This window comes from Oncorhynchus gorbuscha, linkage group LG09 (genome assembly GCF_021184085.1).
Source record: "Oncorhynchus gorbuscha isolate QuinsamMale2020 ecotype Even-year linkage group LG09, OgorEven_v1.0, whole genome shotgun sequence".
Taxonomy (NCBI): Eukaryota; Metazoa; Chordata; class Actinopteri; order Salmoniformes; family Salmonidae; genus Oncorhynchus; species Oncorhynchus gorbuscha.
This window is the reverse complement of record NC_060181.1, coordinates 59,811,919-59,825,931: the sequence shown is the minus strand read 5'-3', so window position 1 is coordinate 59,825,931 and position 14,013 is coordinate 59,811,919. Positions and strand designations below refer to the sequence as shown.

The window sequence follows — 14,013 nt, the reverse complement described above, 5'->3', positions numbered from 1 at the left end:
CAAATTTGTGCACAACATTTGAGAAATAAGCTTTTTGTGCAAATGGAACATTTCTGGAATCTTTTATTTCAGCTCATGAAACATGGGACCAACACTTTACATGTTGTGTTATTGTTCAGTATATTATTGTGCGTTCAAATCATGAAGGATCCCGATGAAAGTCAATCTAAATACATTGTTTTTGCAGTTCTCCATGTTACATCTAGACGGTACAGTACTTATTGTGTTCTTGTTCACAATTTGGGCATTTTGGCTACATTTAGACGCATAGACACACAGGAGGCCCCTGCGGCGTAACGCATCGCTTTGAGCATTCCGGTCCATTCTTTCTTATCCTCTTCATACCTGCCACAGGAGAAAAGAGAAGTTTGACGTTATGCCTTTGGCAGAGAACAATAGTGGCAATGGCACCATTTCACCGTTAGACATTATCAAGGAGCTTTTAATATAGACCATCTCTAAAGATGGTGGCAGGGTACGTGGGATTGGATTCAATTTGGGTACTAGTTTACTTACTGCCAGATGTCAATGATTTCCGTTGGGGCAACTTTGTCGTCCTCCGTCGCCACAATGGTAAAGCCTCCAACTGCATACAGCAATCCTCCACTGCTGACCAGGTTTACTGAGCTCCTCTCCTGGGGGAAATCTGTGAAGGGTGCCCACCTGGAATGGGGATCATTGTTAATTGAATGGCTTTGTTACATTGTTGCTAATCATACCGACTTCAACGTCAAGGCACATACTTGTTGGTTCCAAAGTCATATGCTTCAGATGCAGAAGTGAGACCATCTTCATTGACCCCTCCAGTCACCACAATCTTCCCATTGTGAACGACTGCCCCAAACATGGATCTTGCCATTTTCATTGCAGCCACCTCCTTCCACTCTGATTTCTTGTGGTTGTACGCAAACATCTTATCGATGGCTTTGCTTTGATAAAAACAAGGATGGAACATCACAATGAGGATTATAAAATGACACAAATGTCAATTTTACATCATTCCTCTACTATTGCATGCCTTTACTGTATCAGTATCAAACAATTAGAAATGACATAGTGTGTTTTGTACAAAGAGCAAGCTTACTTGTCATCCGTCTTCCCTCCGATACAGTACACCAACCCATTCTGGGAAACAACACTATGACCATGGATTTTCAGAGGTAGCTTTTTGCTCTCAGCCCATTTCATCTTCCTAGGGAACAGATAGAAAGGTTCAAGTGTGTTTTTCAGGCTCCTCAGTCATGTCGTGACAGGAAATAAGCATAGGAATATGAACTTGTCCTACTTACTCAACATCATAGCACATTACAGAGTCGAGAGATTCGTTGGACTGTAGATCTTTACCAGCTACAGCAAAGATGAGATTGTCAAATTCTCCCATACTGAACAGACATCTGGGAGAGGGCATAGGGGGCAGAGCTATCCAATCAGCAGCAAGGATGTCTAGCTGTAAAAAAAAATATACCCAGATATTAGAAATTTACAGTAATCAAGCTATTTCTGATGACAGAAAAGTTTGGTGGTTAAAGATCATCCACCTGGTTAAGTCATGGTGTTACAAATGGTGTTGATTTAAAGTTTGATCAGTTGTGGCGAATGAAAACACAAAGCTTATTACCTGATAGAAGTAGCATTGTAATGGAGCATCTTTATCCTCTTCATCGACAAACAATCCTCCCAGGATGAAGAGATCGTTTTTCTTTGATGTCAGGCTGACATGGTTGCGTGGAATCTGCTCAGTCATTGCAGCAAGGAAGCATTCATTCTCACCGCCATCATAGGCCACTGCAGCAGTGTCGTTGATCATCAAGACGAGATCTTTGGCATACATACCAATTCTCTTGATATCATTCAGGTAACCAGGTAACCTGCTATCCTCTCCTTCTTTACTGTTGACTGCATCCTTCCCTGACTCTCCTGTCTTATTCTCAGGGAGTTTCCCAGCAAAGGCATCTTTGATCACTTTGGTTTTTTTGAGGAGCTCAGGGTCAGCCTTGACGATGTCATCCTTTTCCACTTTCTCATTGAAGTACTTCTCTGGGAGTAAACGGAAACGGATGCAGTCAAAGGCCTCTTCTAGAGTCTTGACACGGTTCTCCTTGTCTTTTCGAATCCATTTCATCAGGGATTCAAACACCACTTCCTCCTTTTCTACATTGAGAGAGTCCGCTCCTATGACGGCAAAAAGCTCATGAGAGGCTAGCTCTAAGAAGTCTTCCTCCTTGGCCAGGGTTTCAAAACGATCTGCAATGTAGTCTCGACTTGCCAATGCCAGTCTGGGGCAGTTGAGCACCAGTGCCATTCTGAATATGGCCATACAGTTACCCGGGGACAGCTTCTTCTGTAGGAAATTCGCACACACTGTGAACACTGAGGGGATCTGGAAACGGTTTGCCACAGCAAAGATATCCTGCACATTGTCATCTGTGATGTCAATCTCTGCTGAATACATGTAATTGACAATCATCTCCATGATTGTGGGGTCCAAATTTTCCAGAACAACCTCCTTATCCATTTCTTTAGCATCGCCTGAGAAGTAAAACTCTCGGAAATAAGGACTACAGGCTGCCAAAATAAGTCTATGGCAGGGCAAGCTTCTGTCTCCCACTTTTAGAATGCAGTCAATAAACTTGTTCTCGTTCAGTAGCTCTTTCAGGCCATCCTGGAGCAGGGTGCTCTGAAACAGGCGCAAATCTTCCCTTACAGCTTTCGGATCCATGCTGAAAGAAACGCGACTTGACAAAGAACGTGGAGGATGCAGCTCTCAGCACACTGTCCCGACTGGACTGAGCAGTATAGAGCCCCAGGTCAGAAGACCCTACAATATAACTACGGCCCTCTAAATATATCCACTCACTCCATTGAGGAAGAATTCAGGTTGGCCGCATCACACAGCTGTCACAGAGTGAAAGAAACAACTGTGGACCCTTGTCAGTGGTAGTTGGCAAACAATTATTGTTATATGACTACTTCACACACATTGCATTTGTAAATGACTGGTGCAGCTCTGTGCAGTGGGGAGCAAACATCCCCGAACTCAATTACAAGTGGAACTTGTATGAATCATTAGGATTTCCCCTTTATCACTTACAAAAGTATTTATGATTGTCCAGTGATTGTCACGATTAGAATTCAAATAAAGATAGTGAACTACAGAGTACCCTGAAGCTGTTATTATACCTTTATTTATATCAAGTACTATGATTCTTTTTAGTCCTGAAAATCTTTGGGGATTTATTTGTGTGCGACTCATTGAGCATGTTTTATTATTAAATGTGAGTACATTTCCGGAAGGACTGACCTTCCTCATAGGCAGGGTCAATGAGCAGCTGCAGATACAACAGTCTGTCCTCATGAACCATTTGTAAAATACTTGGGCTCCTCTGGTACGTTTGTTAATAGCCTTTAGATCATTGTCCAAATAACAAATGACTCAGTTTTCCCCACATGCCACTGGATTATGTCTTCAACTCATTTCAAAAACCCAGTTAAGACATTCTGAAAACTAAGAAAGGTCAGACCATTGCCTACTTTACATAAATAGTTTAATTATTACATCTAAACAACAACACAATTCAACTATTTTCTATTACAATTTCTATTTAATTGAACAAATAAAAATGTACCCAAACACTACACTTATGTAGAATTTTTAAATTTATCTTACATGTTGCCCATACATGCATCAGGTCTACATCTTTGTTATATACATCAGACCTATGAGTAAATATACAAATATTTTGTACTTTTACAAATGCTTATAAACCAACACTTTTACTGAACCGTTGATTAATGTGCACTGTCTCTGTAAAAAATGCAATTCTAACTCAAACTTAAACTGTAGTGTGTCAATTGTGTCATTTAAAAGAAAGGATGGATTTGAGGAACTAGGTTCACCTAACTCGCCTATCAACGTTCATGCTTCAGCCCATAACTTCCCACAGTCCTTGAAGTGTGAACCCCTCCTTCAACTTCCCAACTGCAAATCCCAGCTCCTCGGAAAACACAGGTTCCCGGTCTTGTTGCTTATTACCATCAGAAAAGTCAACCTTAGAAGCAAACATTAGAAATCAGTCATGACAATGGCCTTAATAGGAGGTTATGTGTTCAAACCGTTTGACAAAGTACACCTCAGTCTGTATAAACACGATAGGCACTAGGCAACATAAAGCCATGTTTGCGGTATGTTGTGTAACATGACTTAGCAACCTGCTATTTTCAGAGTGTGAAAACAAATAACGGATTCCCAGAGGAGGGATGACAGTCTAAGCACACACAGTGAAAGCATCAGTCTGCTCATCCGGCTCAATTTCCACATCATCTGGTCCACCGTCAGCTCCTCCAGTGGCTGAGGCTGGAATTATTGTTGGGAGAGAGAGAGAAGTTGAAGGAGAATCACGCCACACAAATTCATAATTCAATGTCTTGTTAAAACATGGCAAAGCCATAAGATAAGAAAAAGTGTGGTACAGTATAATATAGAATGACCTTTTTCCTCCATCTCATAGTCCACTCCAAAGATGGAGTGAGTTGATCTCTTTAACTGCATCTTGAAGCTTTTACCATTGGGTCGATCTTAAATCAAAGCACATATCCTCCAGTCTCCAAACAAATGTAAAAAATATGTACTCAGGAGTATGCCACATCAGTAAATGGCATGCAAAAGCCAAGTTATTTTCTCTGTATTTTCTGTCATCTTTTAAAGCTGATACTACATAGATATACTATATATGCTTTTAAACTACTAGTTCTATATGTAATTCTATGGTACACAGTAAGTAAAATGCTACCGGTTACATTTGAAATGATCCCAATTACCCGCTGAGAGCTTTGCATCACTAAAGCTAAGCCACACTTTGAGTCTCTTATTCTGATGGAAAGCTACAGAGAAGAAAGGTGACAATAAGGAAAATAGTTGATCACTTTCAATACCTCAAAAGGTAATTTGTTAGGCTGGACACACCAGCTGGTTTTTCGATTACTTAATTTGTTTACGACACGTACAATTTGAAGGTAGGGAATGTTGACGTTGAAGCTCTCGTTCATATTGGCATGCCAAGCAATCTGAACATTAGTGATGAAAAAGGTCCCCAGATTACCCTACAAAATACAATTCAGGACAGTTAGTTTCCTTGTAAAGGCACGAAACACTTTTTTACTTCAAAATACTTCCTGGAGGATTAAATAGCTAGAGGAATTGATTTGTACCTGGTCACTGGATAAATTCCACAACCCGTTGATTTTGTCATACACTTCTTCTCGAGGCAAAAGCCTCTGTTGTTTATTTTGAATGAGAGCTCCTCCCAGCTTCAGGTCATGGTACATTTTAGAGGTCACATAAGCCCTAGAACAGAGGGACATGGACAATTAGTTGACGAGATGTTCAATTAAGCTCAGCAGTAACTTGACTGAATCATATATCATGACATAATCTGGAAAAGTGTCACAACTTTCACAAGTTTAATTTATCGTTTTCTAGGTATAAATATCTGTGAACAGAAATGACCTATGTAAATAGTCTTGGACTCCCTGGATCCACATGGGTGAACATGGACTCAAATCTTGTATTGTTAGTCTTTGTCAAGATATACAGTGCCTCAGTCTGGCCTCTCAATTTCTGAAAATTAAAATTCTTCATAATGGTGGTGACATCTGTTTAGCTACATAGTCAATTGATAGACAGACCAATATACTTACAGAGTTAGCTGTCCTTGTTGTGATGTCAATGATGGAGGAGTATCCAACTGCAATGAAACACAAAGAACATCAATGTCCCTCGGTGTTTGATTTTTTTTTAAATTGGGGTAACAATACTTGCTATTACTAATGATTATCTTTGTGTTCCACTGTGGTACCATGAAAATCCAAAAGAGGGCAGTATTCATTGAGATGAGAATAATAAGGTTATCCCTTTGCAGAGTGGATTCCTCTCTAGCCATGTCAAGGAAAGAGAAATAGATGTATGTAGGTAGCTAGGTCTAGGTGTACACACACAAATTGACTCTTGGCAGAGCCAAAGAATGACAGATGATCCTCAGATTTGTTACCAGGAGCCTCCCTGCAGGTAAGGGATCCTGAGTGGCGCAGTGGTCTAAGGCACTGCATCACAGTGTTAGAGGTGTCACTACAGATCTGGGTTAGATCCTGTATCACAACCGGGCCGTGATTGGGAGCCGCATAGGGCGCTGCACAATTGGCCCAGCGTCGTCTGGGTTTGGCCAGAGTAGGCCATCATTGTAAATAAGAATTTGTTCTTAACTGTCTTGCCTAGTTAAATTAAAATAATAAAAAAAGGAGTACGTTCTGTATATTAGTGCAGAGGTGGGCCCATCGCCACACGTTCGCTGGTTCAAGTCCCACCTAGTCTGGCTGTTTACCTTTGCGGCCTCAATTCCTATATTGATGTCAACCCAGATTTAAAACATACTACAGTACTTGCTATATAATACTGTATAATACTATACTACACACTATAGTATCCCTCAATCATGTGTATTACTTATTATATAATGTTGTAGTATACTATAGTAAATACTATGGTAATGTCCGCAAAAACAAAACTGTAGTTTTTACTACAGTGTTCAATTAGCATATGCCCTGCCCATTCCCCTCCCCCATATCCCAATTTGTGCAACCTTTAAGTGAGAAACCTACATTACTGTTTCATTGCGATTCAATGGTGAAGGTACATGAAGATGTAGCAATTCAGATGTAATGTCATTATTTTTAGCACTACCCACAATATTCTTAAACAACAGCGTTTGGTGAGACGCAGACTTGTTGGCGAGCGGGTAGGTAGGTAGCAACACATCTGCCACGCCGAACCTCAACACAGGGGTCCCTTAGGGGTGCGTGCTCAGTCCCCTCCTGTACTCCCTGTTCACTCATGACTGCACGGCCAGGCACGACTCAAACACCATCATAAAGTTTGCAGATGACACAACAGTAGTAGGCCTGGTCACCGACAACGATGAGACAGCCTATAGGAAGGAGGTCAGAGACCTGATCAAGTGCTGCCAGGACAACAACCTCTCCCTCAATGTGATCAGGACAAAGGAGATGATTGTGGATTACAGGAAAAGGAGGACCAAGCACGCCCCCATTCTCACCGAGGGGGCTGTAGTGGAACAGGTTGAGAGCTTCAAGTTCCTTGGGGTCCACATCACCGATAAAGGAAAATGGTCCAAGCACACCAAGACAGTCGTGAAGAGGGAACGACAAAACCTGTTCTCCCTCAGGAGACTGAATAGATTTAGACTCCATTAGACTCCTGAACATCTAGTCAAATGGAAACCCAGACTATTTGCATTGCACTCCCCCCTTTAACACTGCTGCTACTCTCTGTTATTATCTATATGCATAGTCACTTTAATAACTCTACCTACATGTACATATTATCTCAATTACCTTGACTAACCGGTGCCCCCGCACATTGACTCTGTACCGATACTGTCACATCTGCACCCGCTTTAATGACTTGTTCCTTTTATTTATTATTCATATTTTTTTAAACTGCATTGTTGGTTCAGGACTTGTAAGTAAGCATTTCACATTTCAAGGTCTGCACCTGTTTTGTTGGGCTCATGTGACTAATACAATTTGATTTGAACGCAAGACTACGGAGACCCAGTTTATCCTTTTGATATTGAGTGTTTGCCTGATAAAGTCATGCTAGGATATATGAATTATCCTGTCTGTTCCAAATCCTCTATGATGTTTCAGGTGCCAAGGTTATGTCATGTAGCAGCAGTGTGTAAGATGCAGAGGTGGGCAGGAGACAAAGAAGTGTGTAGTTTTGGAGGAAAAGGTAGTGTTTCAAATGTGAGGGAGCCTATGTTGCTGGGGATCAGAAATGTCCTGTGTGACTGAGACAAGATGAGGTTGCCAGGGTCGAGCAGTGCAGAAAGTGTCTTAAGCTGAGGCAGTGAGGAAGCTGAGGCAGTGAGAAAGTAGAGGATAATGGGCCAGAGGTGAGGGATCATGAGAGGAGACTAGTAAGTAGTAGGCCAGGACTGATTGCCCAGGACTGAGTGACCGGAACAGTTTCCAAATCAAATCAAATTGTATTTGTCACATACACATGGTTAGCAGATGTTAATGCGAGTGTAGCAAAATGCTTGTGCTTCTAGTTCCGACAATGCAGTAATAACCAACGAGTAATCTAACCTAACAATTTCACAACAACTACATTATACACACAAGTGTAAAGGGTTGAAGAATAAGTACATAAACATATATGAATGAGTGAAGATACAGAACGGCATAGGCAAGATGCAGTAGATGGTATCGAGTACAGTGAGATGAGTACAGTGAGATGAGTAATGTAGGGTATGTAAACATATTAAGTGGTATTGTTTAAAGTGGCTAGTGATACATTTTTACATCAATTTTTACATTATTAAAGTGGCTGGAGTTGAGGCAGTATGTTGGCAGCAGCCACTCAATGTTAGTGGTGGTTGTTAACAGTCTGATGGCCTTGAGATAGAAGCTGTTTTTCAGTCTCTCGGTCCCTGCTTTGATGCACCTGTACTGACCTCGCCTTCTGGATGATAGTGGGGTGAACAGGCAGTTGCTCGGGTGGTTGTTGTCCTTGATGATCTTTATGGCCTTCCTGTGACATCGGGTGGTGTAGGTGTCCTGGAGGGCAGGTAGTTTGCCCCCGTGATGCGTTGTGCAGACCTCACTACCCTCTGGAGAGCCTTACGGTTGTGGGCGGAGCAGTTGCCGTACCAGGCGGTGATACAGCCCGACAGGATGCCTTTGATTGTGTATCTGTAAAAGTTTGTGCGTGCTTTTGGTGACAAGCCAAATTTCTTCAGCCTCCTGAGGTTGAAGAGGCGCTTCTGCGCGTTCTTTACCATGCTGTCTGTGTGGGTGGACCAATTCAGTTTGTCTGTGATGTGTACGCCGAGGAACTTAAAACGTTCTACTCTCTCTACTACTGTCCCGTCAATGTGGATAGGGGGGTGCTCCCTCTGCTGTTTCCTGAAGTCCACAATCAACTCCTTTGTTTTGTTGACGTTGAGTGTGAGGTTATTTTCCTGACACCACACTCCAAGGGCCCTCACCACCTCCCTGTAGGCCGTCTCGTCATTGTTGGTAATCAAGCCTACCACTGTAGTGTCATCTGCAAACTTGATGATTGAGTTGGAGGCGTGCATGGCCACGCAGTTGTGGCTGAACAGGGAGTACAGGAGACGGCTCAGAACGCCCTTGTGGGGCCCCAGTGTTGAGGGTCAGCGGAGTGGAGATGTTGTTACCTACCCTCACCACCTGGGGACGGACCGTCAGGAAGTCCAGTACCCAGTTGCACAGGGCGGGGTCGAGACCCAGGGTCTTTTTGGAGGGTACTATGGTGTTAAATGCTGAGCTGTAGTCGATGAACAGCATTCTCACATATGTCCAGATGGGTTAGGGCAGTGTGCAGTGTGATTGCGATTGTGTCGTCTGTGGACCTATTGGGGCGGTAAGCAAATTGGAGTGGGTCTAGGGTTTCAGGTAGGGTAGAGGTGATATGGTCCTTGACTAGTCTCTCAAAGCACTTCACGATGACGGAAGTGAGTGCAACGGGGCGGTAGTCGTTTAGCTCAGTTACCTTAACTTTCTTTGGAACAGGAACAATGGTGGCCCTCTTGAAGCATGTGGGAACAGCAGACTGGGATAAGGATTGATTGAATATGTCCGTAAACACACCAGCCAGCTGGTCTGCACATGCTCTGAGGGGATGCCGTCTGGGCCTGCAACCTTGCGAGGGTTAACACGTTCAAATGTTTTTCTCACGTCGGCTGCAGTGAAGGATAGTCCGCAGGTTTTGGTAGCGGGCCGTGTCAGTGGCACTGTATTGTCCTCAAAGCGAGCAAAGAAGTTGTTTAGTCTGTCTGGGAGCAAGACATCCTGGTCAGCGACGGGGCTGGTTTTCTTTTTGTAATCCGTGATTGACTGTAGACCCTGCCACATACCTCTTGTGTCTGAGCCGTTGAATTGCGACTCTACTTTGTCTCTATACGGATGCTTAGCTTGTTTGATTGCCTTGCGGAGGGAATAGCTACGCTGTTTGTATTCGGTCATGTTTCCGGTCACCTTGCCCTAACTAAAAGCAGTGGTTCGCACTTTCAGTTATGTGCGAATGCTGCCATCAATCCACGGTTTCTGGTTTGGGAATGTTTTAATAGTTGCTGTGGGTATGACATCGCCGATGCACTTGCTAATAAACTCGCTCACCGAATCAGCATATTCGTCAATGTTGTTGTTTGACGCAATGCGGAACATATCCCAGTCCACTTGATCGAAGCAGTCTTGAAGCGTGGAATCAGATTGGTCGGTCCAGCGTTGAACAGACCTGAGCCAGGAGCTTCCTGTTTTAATTTTTTTCTATTGGCAGGAAGCAACCAAATGGAGCCGTGATCAGCTTTTCCGAAAAGAGGGCGGGGCCTTATATTGACTGACGCGGACCCGAACAGTTTTTTTTAGCAAGGTTGGTTGCTTGTTGTTCATTGCTATGGTAATTACCTGTACAGCAAAGATGGAAAGGAAGTCACAGAAGCTAAAAGTAATTAGTAGTTGCAGCAGCAGAAAAGTTATTGGGAGAGAAAGATTTTACTGCAGAAGAGTTACAGGTGTTGAAGGAAGGAGTGCCATACTCCCAGGCCGGTGGCCAGGTGTAGGAACGGTTAGGGCAAAGTAGTGGGATAAGGGGGGGTGTTTTGGTATTATGGTTGCAGGATTATGGGTGGTGTAATGTAACATTTTCCTATTCCCTTTTCACTTTAGTTTTGTCGCAATGTGGCAGAGCTGCCAACTCTCCCGCAATGGCAGTGAGGCACACGCATTTGACCTTATATCACACTCATTGAAAAGTACTGCTTTTATTTTTCTAATTAGTCAGCGCGTTAACTATTCAACTGTGCTCCAAGTCGTTTTGAAATCGGAGCATCTGCGCCTGCAATTTAACATCAAGAGCAGAACATCTATCATTGTCCTGTCTCACCACACAGCACTGTGAACCGTGGCACATTTGAAACATATGATTGGTCTAGTTATGTAAAGGATTAAGGGGATTGGATGCATGTTTTAAAGAAACGCCCATCAAGATTAGAGTGGAGCTGAATGGAGAGAGAAGTTTTCAGCCAATTTTCTAAAACTGTAAAAAGAGCAGCACTTTAGACCTGTTTTATCTACAATGTTGTCAACAAAATTAGGTTGCTGTCCCTATTGCAGAATGCAGCCTTTTTACAGCATGTACTAAAGTCAATATAATCCACACTTGCCCCTTGTTTGGTGATTGGCATTTAGCCTGTGACAACGAAAAGGCAGAAGACAGACAGACCTGCACTAGAGTAAGTTTTAGCAGGGAAGTTTGGTAGGGTGACGTGATTTGTAACTATGAAAAAAAGATTTGTCAAACAGATTGTGAACACAAAAGTGTAATTTGATTCTAGAGGAGGGACAATAAGTAGAAAATGATTTGGGTTGAGTGTAGGGACAGATTTATGTCATGTAGTCTTCAGGAGATTTTACAAGCTATTTATTTAGTCTGATCAGTGGAACCATTCTCAATCTTAACAATGGGCTAAAATATATGGTAATTACTGTGCTTGTCAGCAAGAACAAAACTATTATTCCCCACACTGATTATATTATTCTACTTTTTCCCAATTTGAAATCAGATATTGACCCTGCTGGTCATCTATGAACATTTGAACATCTTGGCCATGTTCTGTTATAATCTCCACCCGGCACAGAGAGAAGAGGACTGGCCACCCCTCATAGCCTGGTTCCTCTCTTAGTTTCTTCCTAGGCTCTGGCCTTTCTAGGGAGTTTTTCCTAGCCACCGTGCTTCTACACCTGCATTGCTTGCTGTTTGGGCTTTCAGGCTGGGTTTCTGTACAGCACTTTGTGACATTAGCTGATGGAAGAAGGGCTTTACATATACATTTGATTGATAGGCTATGTATTTTTGCAGCCATTCACAGACAGTTTTGAATAAGTCATACAAATAATCTTTGGATATTAAATGATCCAGGAATCAAATATAATTCTTGACATTTTAGTATTTAGTAGAGGGACACACAACTCATAAACACATCATATTTTGTCTGTGTAGAGTACGATGATGGCAAGCGTATTCAACTAGTAGACATAAACCCCTGAATATTGATATACTTTAGATTTTTCTTGAAATGTGGGTGATTTTGAGAAATGAATTGTTATAACGAGAACATTTTCAAACACCCAGAACTTGGGAATCATAGATCAGGGGTGGCCTACCCTCCTGGAGAACTAGCAGGATTTTCTTCCAGCTCTATTTTAAAGAGATAGTTCACCCAAATTACAAAACAGAAAATGTTTGAAAGCAATTTATTGACAAGCAGACTGCAATCTATGATTTGGTTTCTGACTGCCATCAACCAATAATATTACAATTTGATGTAATGGTGACACTCCCCGGCATATGTCGCATACAACTTTCCACCTGAGAACAGGGATCAATCCCTGCTTCCAACCTTCCCACTGTTTCTAGCATTTTCCTGTCTCCCTATCTCATTTAATTTCTGTGTGAATAAAATGTCATACTTTACATTTCATTCCCCCCAAAATCTCAAAGTGATAAAGCTGTCGAATTTTGAGTGTTCATTTAATATTCAAAGCATCCTGAATGCACCTCCTTCTTTACACTGGTCATACGCCTAAGCCATGTTAAAATATGAAGAATTGCAGGAAATTAGCTTTAAAACAGTAAAATCTTCCTGGGGGGGCAGTTCCCTGTCTAGGGTTTGTGCCAGGGGGCAATGAAATTCACATAGCAAATCTCATGCCAAGCTTTTTTCAAAAGTTGGCAGCCCTGATGTGGAATGCACATTCCGAACTGAGAATGGCATCAACACGCCAAAAGCATAAATGGAAATTCACAGGAAGAATAGGCAATATTGCCAAGCAATTGCTGGCAAAGGAGTGGGGTGAGACACTAGAGCAATGAGCACATGGACATATGATTTAGATTTCATATGCAGCATATATTAATTTAACTTTATTCAACCATTTATTTACTCATCTCCTATAGCTTGTTGTTGCCTGTTGACTGCCACATCTGTACTGGAATTTATTAGCTAACAAAGACAGTGAATGTTCCTGAGTGGCTGAAGTACAGTTTTGTCTGAAAGATGCACTATGCAGAAAGCTCTCCGCCATTTCCTGGTTGTTAAAATTGGAATAGTGCGGCTAATTTTAGTTTATGTGACGAAACAAGCAAGTACAGCCTTGACTCATTACACTACTCGCCATGTGTCAAGACAGAGTGAATTTACGAACGCTGCCGATTAAGATTCCCCAGATTATAAAAATGTGCTTATTTTCAATGTAAAATGGTTGCAGCCTCTCAAAATGTCCAGTGTGTCAAGGCCTTTACATTTTTGAAAGTATTGACTGCATAAGGTTAGCGACTCGGAGTCGGAAGTTAATTTTAAAAACTAGCTAGACTACTGTACTAAATCTGCGCACAATTCCGTGGATAAAATCCTCGTCGTGAAGTTGAGGTACTTGGCTACTACTGTATACCCCTTGTATGAGTGTACTGTCTTGACACATGACGAGTAGTGTATAATGTGTCAAGGCAAGTTAATATACGTTTTAGGTAAGGAATTATGTGGCAATCGCTAACTACCTTAACGTTGTTACTGTAGTATATGGAGCTATACACATTTAATCATAGTCTGTAACTCCTTTGTGTTTAACAGCTAATCAGAATCACTCGAGGTTGAAGGTCAATGGGATATGCAAATGAGCTGTCTTGCCGTTTGAAGTGTGCCTGCGTACAGTGTTAATCGTTACCATGGTTCCGATATAAAGCTGAAAGTAATATTACAATATAGAAAAGGAAACTGTGTTTATTCTGGGTAGATAGCAAGCACGTGTTCCCCTTATAATGCTTTTCTAGGTCATTGTGTGTCATCAGCACTGCAAATATAGTATCATCAGGTGGACTTCATTGTAGTATGTTAATTTGGCAACTTCACC

General features: G+C 42.1%; 1 protein-coding gene and 1 pseudogene across 1 annotated transcript; both read right to left on the bottom strand.

The window, feature by feature from the left end:
* Positions 1–45: 45 nt before the first annotated feature.
* LOC124042886 (kelch-like protein 41a) lies at positions 46–2,808 on the bottom strand. Its single transcript, XM_046361019.1, has 6 exons — positions 1,619–2,808; positions 1,290–1,447; positions 1,085–1,192; positions 744–929; positions 517–663; positions 46–345 (listed from the first exon to the last, which is right to left on the bottom strand). The coding sequence occupies exons 1-6, from the start codon at positions 2,717–2,719 to the stop codon at positions 234–236; spliced, it is 1,812 nt and encodes a 603-aa protein (XP_046216975.1). The 5' UTR covers positions 2,720–2,808; the 3' UTR covers positions 46–233.
* A 1,115-nt stretch (positions 2,809–3,923) lies between these two features.
* On the bottom strand, positions 3,924–13,830 carry LOC124044411 (annotated as a pseudogene).
* Between the last annotated feature and the right edge of the window lie 183 nt (positions 13,831–14,013).

Coding starts and splice junctions, on each gene's coding strand:
- LOC124042886 (XM_046361019.1), bottom strand. CDS start 2,719: ATGGATCCGAAAGCTGTAAGGGAAGATTTGCGCCTGTTTCAGAGCACC. Junction 1,193..1,289: donor GTAATGTGCTATGATGTTGA/GTAAGTAGGACA, acceptor TCTGTTCCCTAG/GAAGATGAAATGGGCTGAGA. Junction 930..1,084: donor GGAGGGAAGACGGATGACAA/GTAAGCTTGCTC, acceptor TTTTTATCAAAG/CAAAGCCATCGATAAGATGT.